Genomic DNA, 16011 nt, shown 5'->3' with positions numbered 1-16011 from the left:
TTTAAAAAGAATAAGAATTGTCCTCATTCTACAATAGTATGCAATTAAATTTACAAAGAGAGCACTACTGGCTTCGAATTCTAATCTGAAATATTACAACCCACGTCTTCTATTACAGGTCGTCGACTAATTTACGAGTTCATTAATATATGTTCAGGCTAACGTAATTGACCTTGTCGTCAAATTACTAATCTGACACAGTTCGCTGGAATTGTCGGTACGTGCTGTTAGAAATGTTAAAACATTGCGTTCTGTGACGTTGCATTAAGAAAAAGTTTGCTAAAAGTAGTAATAAATCATACATTAGGCACCAAAAACTTTCAATAAAAATGCCTTTTTTTGTAATTCATCAACCAGGTATTATTAAACATATATATCTCATCGATGTCTAATTTCAATATTTCCATACACATAGATGACACATAATTCACAAAATAATTTTCTCTTATTTCATGAATTAACAAATTTTTGCGTCATTTACATATATAATAGTGTAACTATTATTAATTCATGTCTAAAAAATCGAGTCGATTTTGTTTTAACAATTTTTGCTTTTTTATTATAGATTATATTAATTGATATAAAACATATATATAAGATGTATATAATAAAATAATATATAATAATTATTTATATATTAAAAATTTTTCTCTATAATAAAAAATAAAATTTTTATAAGAAAGATTCTGGCAGCTTGTAGGATAAATGCATTGTTTGAAGAGTCGCGCTCACGCAGTTTAGAAAGTAATATTAATAATTAGATCGACATATTTTCAAGACCAGCCGGTTTTGCCGGTTATGCCAGATCTGATTACGTTGGTTTCACAGCACAGTGACCCAATCTGGAATACTAAAAAACCTGCCCGAGTGTATAAATCATTTAATAAAATGTAGGTTACGTCTTAACGGTACCTGTTTGTAATTAGTTAAATCAACAAACTAAATGGAAAAAGACCTCGACAAATATAATATATTCCTTTCGTTGTTTAAATATATTTTTGAAACCTAATTTACAAATAGTTCTAGTGTTATAGCAAGAGTTTATTGATCAATAATTCTAATTATCAATTTTTTCTAACACTATAAAAAATTAATCAACATTCCTAGAAGATTAATTAAGAAATATACCTTATGTAACGTTTATTAATTAATAAGCCTGTATTAGTAGGTAATAAAATTAATCTGAATTGTCTTCGTTATTATTATATTACAGGAACACGTAGTTTCTAAGAAAAATTTCTTAAAAATAAATTCGGATATTAATAAGTTAAATTAACGCGACTTTCGATCGAATTTTGTATCGACGATTGATATTATCAAGTTGAAGAATGGGCTTTATACTTACATCATACAAGCTTGAATTGTTCCCAGATTGATTGCAATCAAATTATTTAATTGAACGTTTGACGGCTCAGCTCAAGGGTCATGAGACTCAGCTGCATGTGTTGCTTGCAGCATAAATAATCACATGCCACTATTAGACCCACTATCCCTGAGTCGTTAATGTAAGTCAAATATGTGAATTATGCATCACAATAGAAAAGAGAAAGAGACACTAATAGTAAGTTTTAAAAGCGTGAAAATATAAAAATTAATATATGTTTAATTCTTTCACCAGTGCAATTCTATTTCTTAGCCAATTTTTATGATGTTTTGTATGTGTATGTTTTTCTGGTTGCTGATTACGAATCTGAAGTCAAATTTCCAAAAATTCAAAATGACGGATCCACTATTCTCATTACTTGATGATTCTGACTGGGAATCTTCTTCAAAATCGTCTGATCCAATATCACTTAGAATTTCTTCAAATTCCATAATAATATATTCTAAATATACTATAGGTAAAGTTATAGAATAAACAAGATTGTGATAAAATCGTTTGAAAATTGAAAAATCCGAACTGCGAGCGCTACTACTCGGAAGCCGGAATGCGGCAAGTGATTTGTTCGTTAACTTTCTAACCTGCGAAAAATTTTGCAAAAAATATATTTTATTACTTAGATATTCGAGGAATGTTCAGCTAAATTTTCAGCAAAAAATGTTGAATATTTTTGAAAAAATTGGAGTTTTACTGAAAAATAAAATTTTTTCTAATTTTTCAATTTATTTGTTTATAAATAATTACAAATAAATAGTCGCTAAAACCATAAGAGACATGTAAAGCAACTATTTCTACCAGAAATATATAGTACGATAGTTTTTTATCGAATTATGAATTTTACATTGCAAAAAATGAAAAAAAGGTAGGAAGTATACTTGCAGATTGTATTGGGTTAACGAGCTGTATTTCAAGAGACTAAACCTAACTATATTACTGAATATAATCTATATTATTTTTTTAATATTCCCCCTGTCGGTGAAAGGGTTAAAATAATACTTTATATATAACAAAAAGCGCGAGCGAAAGAGAGAGAGAGAGAGAGAGAGAGAGGGGGGGGAGGAGGGAGAAGGAAAGGGGGGAAGGAGAGAAAGAGGGAGAAGGGGGAAGAGAGCAAGAGAGGGGGAGAGAGGGGGGAGACTTCCTTTGATTATAAAGGAATGAGGATAAATAAATAAACGTGCTTTTTATTAAAATAAATTCTAATTTGCTCCATAAAATTCATAAATGTTCTATTGGAAAAGTTCTATATATATTATAATTAAAAGACAGTATTAGTATTGCCTTTCGATGAAACATGACATTTTCTTTATATAACTGTCTTTATATACAGTAGCATGTATCTCTCTTTGTCGCTAACTATTAAGTGTTGCTGGCAGCGGAGGCAGAGCTTTTATTGGCTGGTGATCGTGTTGCAACTTCGACCATTGCACGATATGATCGCTGTCGCGAATAAACGATAAGATAATTTGTTCGATTTGTATTTAAGTTCTATTTAATTGTGATCAGTCTTCATTTTGACGAACATTAATATATTAATAATTAAACTTCTGATTTTATCGCTATGGCAAAATCACTCTGTACAACGACAAGTACAAAATATAATGTGCGTTTTGATTAGAATCTTGACAATTTTCATGCAATTTTCTTATACCTAAAATATTTCAATACGCACAGATAATACCTCAAAAAAGAAAAATCTCAATTTACAGTCGACTTTTCAGCCAAAGAAAATGCCAAAGAATGTGAAAGCTAAAAATTTATCTGTAAATTTCACAAGATATTCTAATGAGAAAAAAATTGATAAATTAAAAAAGAATTGACGAGAATACATTCTGTGGAGTTAGATTTTTTATTTAAAAATTCTAAAATGACAATCTTCCAATTTTTTAAAGAATTTTTTAGAAAGTTTACTGGGAAATTTTTAACTAGTTTCTTCTTGTTTCGAAAAATTAAAAGCGCATTTTGCGTGCAAAATAAATTCTCGTCGATTGCTTTAGAATTAATTCAGTTTCATAGATTTATTTTCATAATCAAGATAATTATTTTCCTTGAGCCTTGATCTATTTGTAACAATATAAAAGGCTTTATGCAGATTGCATTGGGTTAACGAGCTGTATTTCAAGAGACTAGACCTGACTATATTACTAAATATAATCTATATTATTTTTTTAATATAGATTATATTTTTAGTATATACATTATATGTTCATAACAGTGTGTGATTATGCAGCTGCAAATTTTAGGAGCAATTAAATCAAAATTATGCCTATATTTATCCATTAAGGGAACGTTGTTCATATCACTTTGTACATATTACATTGCTTTTGAATAAGCAAGGCGTATTTCAATAGAGCATAATTTTGCATTTTGCATACAAAATATGTTTAGCTCAGTTCACCATGCAACTACGATATATATTATCTAACATGTGTTTAAAGACGATTGACAGCGCGTAACGTCGTTTAGTAAAATTTCGGTGTTAAACTATTAGGCTGGTTCTACAATAGCTGTCGTAAGTCGGATGTCGGAGAGTTGACCAATCACAGTTGATTTTAGAGAAGAATAATCGAATATGATTGGGCAACTCTTACGACATCCGACTTACGACAGCTATTGTGGAATTACCCTTATAAATGTTATGTTCAGAGAGTGTGTAGGACATCGTACTTGAACAAAGTTTTACTTTTGTGAACATACTGAAATTCATAATAAAAATTCTCTTTATACATGTTTGTCGTCTCAACATATATACACAACACACAATAATATATGACAATTTATATAAATTTTTTAATTATTCTACCTACAATATATATATATTAATCTGAATCTTGTAAAAGTATTTTTTTCCAAGATTTTGGTGTTCTGTGATTGATAATTTATTACGGTTCCGTATTTAATTTCCTAATTCTTTTCATTAATTAATATAGTTTGCTCAATTGAATTAGTTTTAAGGATCGTTGTGTTCATAAAAATTGTTAGTTTAAAAAAATAAAAAAAAGCAAATCAAGTATGTTATTTTATAACATATTGTAGCCTCTCTTGCATTTTCCGTTACTCTGCTTTGGAACATCGTCTAGCGATGTAGGCTAGCATTTTCTAAAGAATTATTTATTATAATACTCACGTCATTTCGTGTATTCCTTCTTATTTTTTCTTTTTATCTCTATAAAGACAAAGGCTAGTGATATATCTATCTACTATGTGTTAACTTATTCAAATTTTTCTTCTTTAAACGCGAGATTGATAGCTTGCCCGACATCTTTCACGATGAACGCCGGCTTACAGAGGCCATCATCGACCGGCAGGAAATCCCTAGGACTATGATCAGTTCTGAATTTGGAATCTGGCTGATACACGCCGGTCTCAACTAAAATACTAATGCAGGCCTTTGCGTTGGGACACTTCATGTTTTTTCCAAGGAGTTTTTCCAGACTGCGGGACTTAGTACCTTCTCCAGACTCGTAACGCGATAAATATTTGTCATATAAATTCGCGCCAAAGACATCAGTATTAATGTTGTCACTGTAAGAAATCAAATGTAAACTGTTCTGTCACATGTTATAAATTAAACATATCTATAAAGAGTGACCCAAATCGTCTCTTTTTTCACCCTTAAATTCGAACTTATATTTGATGCTAAATGATGATTTATCATGAGATATTAATCCTCTGAGATTTTCAAATTGAGCCTACATTTTATTGCTGAGATATGAGGGGTCAAAGTTGTCATTATGCACCAACTGACAAAGAATGGAAGTGTCTCCTTCCGATTTTAATGCACTTTGAATATGTTGTAGTCTAGGTCAAAATAGAAGACACATATCTTTTATACGTGTTTTTTCGGCCGTTAAGGGAGTAAAACACCTTTTTGAGAAAAATTGGTTTTTATATTTTTGAGTAAATATCGTCGAAACGATAAGATATAAAAAAAGTTTCCAATCAAAGTTTTATAGGTTTTAATGTACTTTAAAACTGTATAATCAGATTTTTCAAAAATTGAGGGGGAAGGGAGATTTCGAAAAAATAACATTTTCGAAAAATCTGATTGTGCAGTTTTAAAGTACATTAAAAGCCATAAAACTTTTATTCGAAACTTTTTTTTATATCTCTTACCGTTTCGACGATATTTGTTCAGAAATATAAAAACCGATTTTTCTCAAGAGTGTTTCACTCCCTTAATGGCCGAAAAAGCACGTATAAAAAAATACGTGTCTTCTATTTTGATCTAGACAAGATATTCAAAGCGCATTAAAATAAGAGCGGGACACTTCCATACCTTTCCTTGTCAGTTGGTGTGTAATGACAACTTTAACTCCTCATATATCATTGTCAACAATAAAAAGTGGGCTCAATTTAAAAATCTCAGAGAATTAATGTCTCATGATAAACTATTATTTAGCATCAAATTTAAGTCCGAATTCAAGGGTGAAGAAACAGGCGATTTTTGGTCTGTTTTTGGGGTCACTCTTTGATTTTATCTTCAACACATACCCAATAGCGTAAATTATATCGACATTCTCGATGCCAATACTACTGGCGTGATTTACGAGCATTTGATTTGCATGATAATATGTAATCTCACTAGGTTTTCCGACTAGAGCAGCATATGTCATGTCCTTGCCCGTGACTTTCTTGTATAGGTTTTCGAGGCACAATAAGAAAGCACCATGGCCATATCGTGGAATTGGCGCCTCCGATGCCCATAACAAATCCATGTTGCATGCCAACACTGGAATGTGCGGATAAGGAATAGTAGTAGGCAATCCTGTGGGCATCCCATTGGTAATTAGGAGGTCTACCATTAATTGCAACGACGTTTCCCAATTTATTGGTTCGCTCAGGAGTACGATTCCTTCAATTTGTGGAAAATTTGGATCGACCGGACCACAAATTGGATTTCTCTTCTTCATATTTACATAATCTAAGCACGGAAAATTCTTTACTAATTCCTCTATAGTTGTTGTTTTCTCGAAGCCCAATTCTCGGGCTATATCCGTTATTGGACCTTGTCCTGATATGAGAACCTGTTTATTGTGAAGGTAATCAAACATTTGTAATGGTGAATGTGCCAACACAACTTGAGATTCCGTGACTTCAAAACCTATCCATTTTGAGAGATCTGCTGCTTTCTGACTGCGCAATGAATTTCCACTGTTAGTGACAAACAATGTAGGAACACGAAATTTCCCATCTTCTCCTTGAAGCCGCTTGAAAGACTCTTTTACTGGTGGCAATACTTGTTTTCCACGTACTATGACACCATCAATGTCAAAAATTAGACCAAATTTTGGCTTTGTACTTAAATGCTATGTAAACAGAAAAAATAAATCTATGTTATTTTTAATATTATTTGTGTTCTTTGGTTACAATGCAAGATACAGAGTTTTGTAACTATATTTGTGATATTAAATTATTTATATTCATCTCTCAAACTAGTGTATGAGTGAATATACAAAAATATCCTTAACTTAAAAGTGCGATAAAAAGATTAGGAAATAAAAGATTAGAAAATAAATAAAATATTAAAATTTTATATTTATATAAAAAAATAATTAAACAAGAGATATTTTTGTACATAACATTGTTATTTATTGATTTTATTTTAATAAATAAAAAAAATAAATGCTGTTAAATGAGTTTGCAAGTATGAAAAAACAACTAATGAATATTTCACAAGTGCGTTACACTTCCATGATTATATATATATATATATATATATATATATATATATATATATATATATCTCATACATAAAACTAAAAATAACAATGACAAAGTTATGAAACTCCTCCGAAGTATTATGTAAAACGTGCATAATACAATAACGTACTGACGATAACAGATGTGCATGTGATCATGCGTGTTGGAATAAATAAAAAGAAAAAAGCAGCAAGTCATAAACAAAGGGAGAAGACGTCAAAAGAGAAATTGGCATTGACAACCAAATGATTGAGTTACATGTAAAAGGAGAAACGGTGAAAGTGCTACTCACTCTGACTCCGGTGAACCTTCTCCCGACGTCCAGCCGTAGCAAGATATTGGCGATCGCCATGTTTTTATTTTTATTTAATTAGACGAACGGCGAGGCGACGATTTGCGCGTGACTTAATAGAGTCACGACCTCAAAACGCTCACGAGCCGCCTATCGCGGCTCGATTATACATAATGATGCGCTTTGAGGTTATATTGACCCCGCCGCACACATCTCATCAAGTACTTGTTCGCACGTGCCGTAAGAGAAATCATTGCAAAGCACAGTGATCTCTGTACCCATCGACTATAAAATACATAGATTACATAGTCACAATTTAACCACAGTTTAAGAGTCGACAGGACCGACGAGAAAATTCCAGCGTCACTGTCACCAACATTGAGAAATGAATTCTTATTCAATGTATTGGTGTATGTCTGTATACGTACATCATTGCATTTTAAGAGAGACAAAGACGACGTTATTGTCTTTCATTGTCTCTCCTTAATAAGCGGTGCTAGCAACTCAATTTCTTACAATTAGCTGCACTTGCACTTTAGGTACAGATACAATATTCTATTCGGTAATATTTTGCCTCGAAGAAGTTGTATTTCTTTATAAAACTTTTTTTGCTACATTCCTTGTAAAGTTTATTACCCCGCTAAAGAGCCGGATTTTGCATTTTGGCTTTTAAAAAATTTATAATAATTACAATCGGTGCACCTGGTCTATATACTTCATTCACGATCAGTATACCTTATTCATGTCAATTTTATGAAATTTTATTTTAAGCCTTTTTTCCAAAAAATCGCTCTTTAGCGGGCTGCGAGAAATCCTCCTGAATAAGAATATCATTGTTAAATATGATTCTTTCATAATTTATAGCCGAAATATCGTCGAAAAGAATTTGTAGTTTCGAAGTTTCCGCATGAGGTCTCCACCGTGGGTCCTCTCGACCCTTAAGGCTCGAGCTCCGTAAAGTTAGCCAAATCACTTTGATTTTTTTATAATTAAAATTAACTAATCGTTTGGTCATCGTTTGTTCATGATTGATCATCCAATTAAAACGTTTGGTCATTTATCGTTTTTTTTAATTAAATAATTAAAATTTCGAACTAAAGTTAGCCGAACATTTTTATTTTTCGTCCAATCGAGTTAAACAAGAACTTATTCAATGTAAAATTTTAGTTCAACCTATGTCCGAACTCTTACACTATATTTATAATTTTTTATTCATAATCTTACAAAATAAATACTGAATGCATCGATGCACGATTTATTGAGCCATTTACCTAACAGCGCTTCAGTCAAATAGCATTTGCTTAGGAAAATAGCATTGAAACTTCCACACAGTACTGTCAGCCTTGGTAGTTTCTACGCTCTCAAGTTTTGTTACATTTTTTTATGGGGACGGGGCTTCGCCCCGTCCCCCTATGCATTCCCATCTAAGCATGTACTTTGCAATGCATATACGATTCCACATGGGTTTGCAACTTGCATAGCAACATAAAAAGTATTTATTAAAATTAAAAAGGATTTATTTAAAATTTTGTGTAAGTTACTAAAACGCATGCGCGCGTGACCGCAGCGCACGTCCATGTCACTATACGTCGCCCGTCGTCATTTTACCGCACATGATTTTTTTCATTTTTCGGATAAACTATGGATGACCAAACGTTGTAAAGAATTTATTCGTGATGATCTAACGATTCTGCATCGAATAAGCTCTTGTTTAACTCGATTGGACGAAAAATAAAAATGTTCGGCTAACTTTATTTCGAAATTTTAATTATTTAATTTAAAAAAAAATAACGATAAATGACCAAACGTTTTAATTGGATGACCAATTATGAACAAACGATGACCAAACGATTAGTTAATTTTAATTATAAAAAAATCAAAGTGGTTCGGCTAATTTTACGGAGCTTCACGACCCCGGCCGATGTCTAAGGAGGAAAGGGCACCTCACTCTGACCTCTCTGTTGCCGTTCGGCAACTTCCCGGCGCAGCGCACTGTGTGAGAAGGAGATCCCAAAATGGAACCCTCCTTCTCCCTTCTGATGCTGCCGAGCCGCGACCTCAGAATAAGTCCGAGCTGGACCGATGCGGAGTCGCCGGGCTATGCCTCTGCGGCTCGCGTCGGTCCTTTCAGCTACCCTGGCCCCAACCTCCGGGACCGGGTGGCCCAGGAAAGATGGAGTACTTTTACGGATACAGAATCCCCCATCCCCCCACATCCATGATAAAGGGGGTCATGGCCACTCTCCCATCCTCTTGTGGTCTCTTAGCCAATCCTCACCTACCCTGGCCCTTCCGATGGTTGGAGCGACGGTACTATCCTGGGTGGTCGAAGATCGGAGCCCCCTCACCACGACAAGGTGGTGCACAACAAGGGGAAAACCCGTCAACTAAATCAACAATAATTAACAAACGGTCAACAACAATTTGCTTAAGGGACACCCGCAGTTGCGGGTTGGAAAAAAGCCTTTTTTTGTGAATTTTTTCTATCAAAACTATTGTGTCATTTATTTTAAAAAAATTTTTACATGATGATATCAAACAACATTAAAATTATATTTCAGAATTTTTTCTTGGAAGAACGTCCCATAGTGTCCAAGTAACAGCAATCTCCGAGAGGCACTTCTAAAAAAAAAAGTTCGTTTGCGGTAATCACTCCAATTCCGAACAGAGTTATCTGAAATAAACAAACCGAAGAAATTTTTTATAATCGCACAAAATGTACGCTATTGTAAGAATTATTATTTTTGTTTTAATTAATGAATAATCAACCAACAAACGTTATAAAAGACACATTTGTGATCAACAAACAATTTTCTATTGATTTGACTTATCTCAGTAAACGCTAGATATTCCTGAAATATTCCATTCGTATTCTAAAAGTTCTGTATATCCTGGAAAAGTAGAGAAATGTTCATAGAACGTTCAAATAATTGTGAAATATTCAGAATATTCGATGAACATTACTTGTATGTGTAATAAGGAACATTTAGTGTAAATTTTGATATATGTATGTATGAAACAAAAAAATGAAATAAAAAAATAGAATAAAACAGTATACAAAATGATAAAAAATCAGAACATTTTGTGCTTAATATTTTCTGTACATTCTTTAAATATTCCGGAATGTTTTGGAATATTTTTGGAATGTTAATTTTGGATTTGAGGAACATTTTATAAATATTTCAGGAATATCTAGCGTTTACTGAAATGATAATTAAAAAAAGATTGAAAATTTTAATTGGACCAGCTAACTTCATGCATATTTATTTTGTTAATAACAATTAAATTGACAACCAACAAACGTAAAAATCATGTCAACAATCACCAACAAACGATTCGTAAAAAAAAAACTTAGAAAAGTGAAAATTGCCCGGCTAACTTTATGGAGGTCTATATGGATGTATTTATTTATTTTACAAAAATGAAATTTTCCTAAAAAAGAGCATCAAAAATTGTGTATGTGTGTGTATATATAATATGCGTGTATGCACTTAATACTATGAATGTATCAATTATATAATTTTGTACACAGTCATATTTTATATACAATAACCTAATATCATAAAGAATTTATTTATTTATTTTTATATTATCTTTTTAATTTTGAACTTTATAGATTTAATCTTTTGTTATGCTTTTCGTATATATCAGGTAACAATAAAAATGGAAGGCAAAGAAAATAGGCCGAAAGTATTAAGCTGCATGATAAAAAATAAGTTATCCGATAATTATTTAATTTGAACTGTATAAACCATGAATTACTATATGAATTTTTTAATACAAGTCCTGGCCCAGTTTACAAATTGCCGACATTATTTGGCTATAATGGTCATGATCCATCTCGACATAGAAATCCAGCGTACAGTATGCAAGCTCGAACCGGGATAAAAACTCATGTAATAGGGCCTGGTCCTCATTACAATATTAGACATTTAACAAAGTCTGGATCTGATAATCCACCTGCATATACAATTAGAGGCAGAGAAATATTTAAACGTAAGCATAAAATAGCTTTTTCTATTTTGAAACAAAGAAAAAAATTAATATTTAATTTTGTATTTTGATAGTGCATGATTTAATGCCAGGACCTGGAGCTTACTCTCCCGAATTATGTCCACCGATGAATCACAATCGTAGAGCACCAGCTTATAGTATGAAGTCACGTGGTGTAACAAAAATTCTAGATGAAGGACCTGGACCAAATTCATATTCTTTACCAACGTGCATAGGGCCCAAAGTGCCCGATAAGCTTGCTCAGGGTGCATTTTCTATGTAAGATTTATATATATATTTATATATATATCATATTATTTCATTATATATATATATATATATATATGTATTTTTTCAGCGCTCATTATCATGAAACTCGTGAGAAAATGATAAGTCCAGGCCCAGCCGCATACATCAATCTTGATTATAATATGATAAAACGACGAAGTCCGGCGTATAGTTTGAAGGGGAGACACATTTTATTAGAAAAATATCGCAGTCCGGCACCGATTTTTTATCCGCTATATGATACACAAAAACGTTCTCCTATGTATTCGTTTGGCGTCAAGCATAGCGAATGCGCTGGAGTACCCATGATACAACTAGACGAAGAATGATTTTATAACTAAAAAATTATAGCGCGCGCGCGCGCGCGCGTGTGTGTGTGTGTGTGTGTGTGTGTATAAATACTGCAATGTGTTATATTCTTTATATTTCTTTACAATAAATCTATTCTTTAAAAAGACTTGTTTGAAATATTTTCTTTAGATTTATATATATATAATATACAAAAGGTAAACAATTCATTTCAATAATATTAAAAGAATAAAATCTTTTTATATTATTTTTCATGAGAGATACATGGTTAAACAAAATAATTTATAATATAGGCAATTGTTTTCTTTCGTGAAATAGATTTAAAATTATGGTAATGTGACACGTGTAAAAGTATTATGTGTTAAATAAAACTTTTCCAAATTTACAAGTGAAAAAATGTCATTGAAAAGGGAGCGGGGAAAAGGCGGGAATACAGGTGAAGGTGGGAAAAAGATACCAACAGAAACGAAGGATCCGTTATGCTTTATCAGTATGTTTATTGTAATCAATATAATTATAGATATTAATCAGATACAGGGATAAGAGAATCGTAGATTTTTTAATGCAATATTCTAAAAGTAGTAATTATGTAAATTTTTTCATGTAAAAGTAAATACTTGTTGTATATAAAACTTGTAGCATTCAACAATTAATACTAATTATTTTCGATCATTTAATCTCAAAAAGCATTTGGTACATAAAAAATTATTAACAACTATTTATTTATATTAATTAATATTATTTTCTATTAGAATCTCCTGGGCCTAAATACAAGCTTAAGACAGTCGTCGGTTTCAAGAACCATTGTATTTCGAAATATCGAAATCCAGCGTATACAATTGGCGAACATCGTATCCCTATCTTTGATGTGACTGATGGTCCAGGACCGAAATACACGATAGAGAAACGCAAATTTAATGGATTCACCTTTGGGCATGCTTTAAAACGTCGTGGTAAAATATTTTGTTATTAAATCAGATATATTTATTATATATATAATTCCTTATTATAACTCCTTACACTTGACAGAAATCCTTTTTGGGCTTGGTCCGAAGTATAAATTGCCAGATATTTCTCAAGGTCCTTTCTTTTCAATACAGCGGAGAACCAAATATAGAAAAATTGACGAAACACCAGGCCCTTACTACGTTAAACATATTCCTGATGCGCTTGCATTTTCTATGTACGTTTTAACTCTTTGTCATCTTGTTCACTTTAAAATAATTCACATATGATTATTATAAAGAAGTATTTTGTAGGGGACAGACGGTTGTGACGAAACCCGCTGAAATTAGTGCAGGTTTTTATCCATCATACAACTTGGAAGCGGTAAAATCTAGGGCTCCGAAGTACACCATGGCTGGTAGACGAGTATTACAAGTAATTTCCGAAAGTCCAGGTCCGATATATGCCATTCGACCACCCAAACCAACTCCCGCTTTTTCGTTCGGTATAAAACACAGCAAATGTGCGCCACCCTATATAACTAAATGTCATAAAATATGTCAGCAATGAAACAAAGCTTGCTTGTGTTGAATTATATTATACTTATCAACATTTGACGATTAATTATTAAATGTTGTGTAATTATTAAAATTGAATGAAATTTTTGTATTAGCGCAAATACTTTATTGTTTCAATAATGAATGAACAATTCGGAATTGCATTTTTTTATGTTATATTTAAATCTCAAATTACATAATTTAAATATTATATAATTTATTTTATTATTTACTTAATTACCAATCGTTATTGCTATATGTATATCCTAGACAGCACAAAATATTTATAATAATTATTTAAATATTTTATAAATATTTTTAAGATTTTAGATTTAATAGATCATAAATATTTATCATAAATATCCTCGCAAATATTTGAAAAATATTTACAAAATAATTACTATAAATATTTATTTTTTACTTATCATCATAAATATTATATAAAATGTTTCTTCTATATTTTAAAAATATGTCGAATAAAGATTTTTATAAAATATGTATAAAATAGAATTATATAATATTTCAAAAAAATATATTTTCATAAATATTTAATTATAAATATTTATCATAAATATTGTGTGCTGTCTAGGATATATATATAAAATTTATAGCTATATATATATGTATGTATGCGGAAATCGATTAATATATCATTAATTGATCTACTTCATCGTATTGTTCCTGTTACATGTGTTTTCATGTAAATCATACAATATATTACTTAAAATTAATATTTTAAAAATTGCACACATTGATTAAAAATTTAATAAATGTATTTATTGTGCTGATGCTTCATCTATTTTTCTAAAAGTTCTCTATTTTATTAAAAAGAAACATCTAGCAATTTATATGTATATATATATATATATATTTATATGTATATATATATATATATATATATATATATATACATATATATATGGATTTTTTCCCGGGTAGTTTATATTTAATTTAGTTAATCAAAATGGTAACACTTGGTCGATTTCTTCTATTTATATTTTCGAAATTATTACGCCATTACATGCTTTATGTACCTTAATATTTAATTTGATGATAATTACTATGACTAGCACACACATTCGGATTTTCTCAAATATTCAACAAAGATGTTCGTGAAAGAAAAAAATATTATTAACTAAATAAAAAAAATAAATATATAAATCTATGTAATAAAGTAAAAATATGAGCATGTACATCGTATGTGCATAAGATATATGTACATATATATATGTATATTAAATACAATTATATTAACAATATAAGTACAATTAGTATAAATACATAATATGAAAACATATAGAAATTCATGCAATTATTATCATTGTTATATTAATATTAACATTTCTTATAATTATTATCTGATATTTTGTATCTATACAGAAATTTGTTGCATATCGTATATGTATATGCATACTTATATTAGGATAAGATTAAGACAGAATTTGTTGTCGATATCGTAAAATTTTTACATATTTGTACAAAAATAAAATAATAAACAAAAATGAATTAATATTGGCAAATAATTTGCCATATGTATATATAAACGTCTGTTTTTATACATTTATTAAAATTTCTTGCAAATTAATGTCGTACCAACATTAATATTCTCCTGATTAAATATAAGATGAATTTAATTATATAATTAACTTAATAATTATTATTTGTAATAGATAATAGATAATATTTCCATTAATTTTGTGTATATCTTTGATAGATATTTTAGAAATATATATATACATAATATTGCGTTTTTAAAATTTACAACAACATACAATAATATTTAACTATAATATTTATAATAAAATTAAGAAATCTCGTTCTAAAGCAGCTTGATGAATTTTAAGGAAATTCTTACATACGTGCATACATATATGTGTATGCATATAATCGTTATACATTTGTGATAATGTATAAGAGTAATACATATACATGTATATACGCAATAATCCTTAATCATTTTTGAAAAAAAGAACAGTATTCATTGGTTATTTTACATCTAAATCAATATTAGAGGATGCAAATTTATATTATAATGTTAGTAGAGTTCAGAAAGAAAAACTTGTGAAAATTTGAAATATGTGTAAAATAGCACCAGACTTAAGTTATCTATTAATTTGGAATTAGTAAAAAAAAATTATGATAATAAACCTTGTTATCTCCTTATTGCCAATTTTGTATGTATAAATAATAATTTAAATTAATTCTTCACTATGTATTATACATTGCATATTGCTTATGTTTATGCTCACAATATAAGGGATCAATTATTTTTGCAAAAAGTGTATATACGTATTTATATTCTCTACAAAGTGTCTGATATTTATAATATTTTGAATATATCTATAAAATTTAAGGGGATGCAGTACCGTCCCACCTTACCAATTAAAACTTGTTTTGTTAGACACCAAAATTATTATTTTGGTTGTACAGAATGAAAAATGCTTCTCCACGATGAAAGTACATACAATAACGAAGCGGGAATGTGTTCAATTTTCAGTTAAAAACAAAAAAAAATTACAGTTTTAAATTATCGACTACTAGCG

At 30.2% G+C, this 16011-nt stretch overlaps 3 protein-coding genes across 3 annotated transcripts; 2 read left to right on the top strand and 1 right to left on the bottom strand.

The window, feature by feature from the left end:
• Positions 1 to 2593: 2593 nt before the first annotated feature.
• Positions 2594 to 7759, bottom strand: LOC140667844 (haloacid dehalogenase-like hydrolase domain-containing 5). Its single transcript, XM_072896124.1, has 3 exons — positions 7377 to 7759; positions 5876 to 6690; positions 2594 to 4906 (listed from the first exon to the last, which is right to left on the bottom strand). The coding sequence occupies exons 1-3, from the start codon at positions 7434 to 7436 to the stop codon at positions 4594 to 4596; spliced, it is 1188 nt and encodes a 395-aa protein (XP_072752225.1). The 5' UTR covers positions 7437 to 7759; the 3' UTR covers positions 2594 to 4593.
• A 2270-nt stretch (positions 7760 to 10029) lies between these two features.
• Positions 10030 to 11986, top strand: LOC140668144 (ciliary microtubule associated protein 1A). Its single transcript, XM_072896836.1, has 5 exons — positions 10030 to 10094; positions 11028 to 11092; positions 11161 to 11372; positions 11444 to 11648; positions 11728 to 11986. The coding sequence occupies exons 2-5, from the start codon at positions 11040 to 11042 to the stop codon at positions 11984 to 11986; spliced, it is 729 nt and encodes a 242-aa protein (XP_072752937.1). The 5' UTR covers positions 10030 to 10094; positions 11028 to 11039.
• Positions 11987 to 12362: 376 nt separating this feature from the next.
• LOC140667690 (ciliary microtubule associated protein 1A) lies at positions 12363 to 13481 on the top strand. The gene is made up of 4 exons (XM_072895845.1): positions 12363 to 12456; positions 12719 to 12919; positions 12996 to 13149; positions 13226 to 13481. The coding sequence occupies exons 1-4, from the start codon at positions 12363 to 12365 to the stop codon at positions 13479 to 13481; spliced, it is 705 nt and encodes a 234-aa protein (XP_072751946.1).
• Positions 13482 to 16011: the final 2530 nt, after the last annotated feature.

This window comes from Anoplolepis gracilipes, chromosome 7 (assembly GCF_047496725.1).
Source record: "Anoplolepis gracilipes chromosome 7, ASM4749672v1, whole genome shotgun sequence".
Lineage (NCBI taxonomy): Eukaryota > Metazoa > Arthropoda > Insecta > Hymenoptera > Formicidae > Anoplolepis > Anoplolepis gracilipes.
The sequence above is the reverse complement of the archived record's forward strand: the minus strand, read 5'-3'. Positions and strand labels throughout refer to the sequence as shown.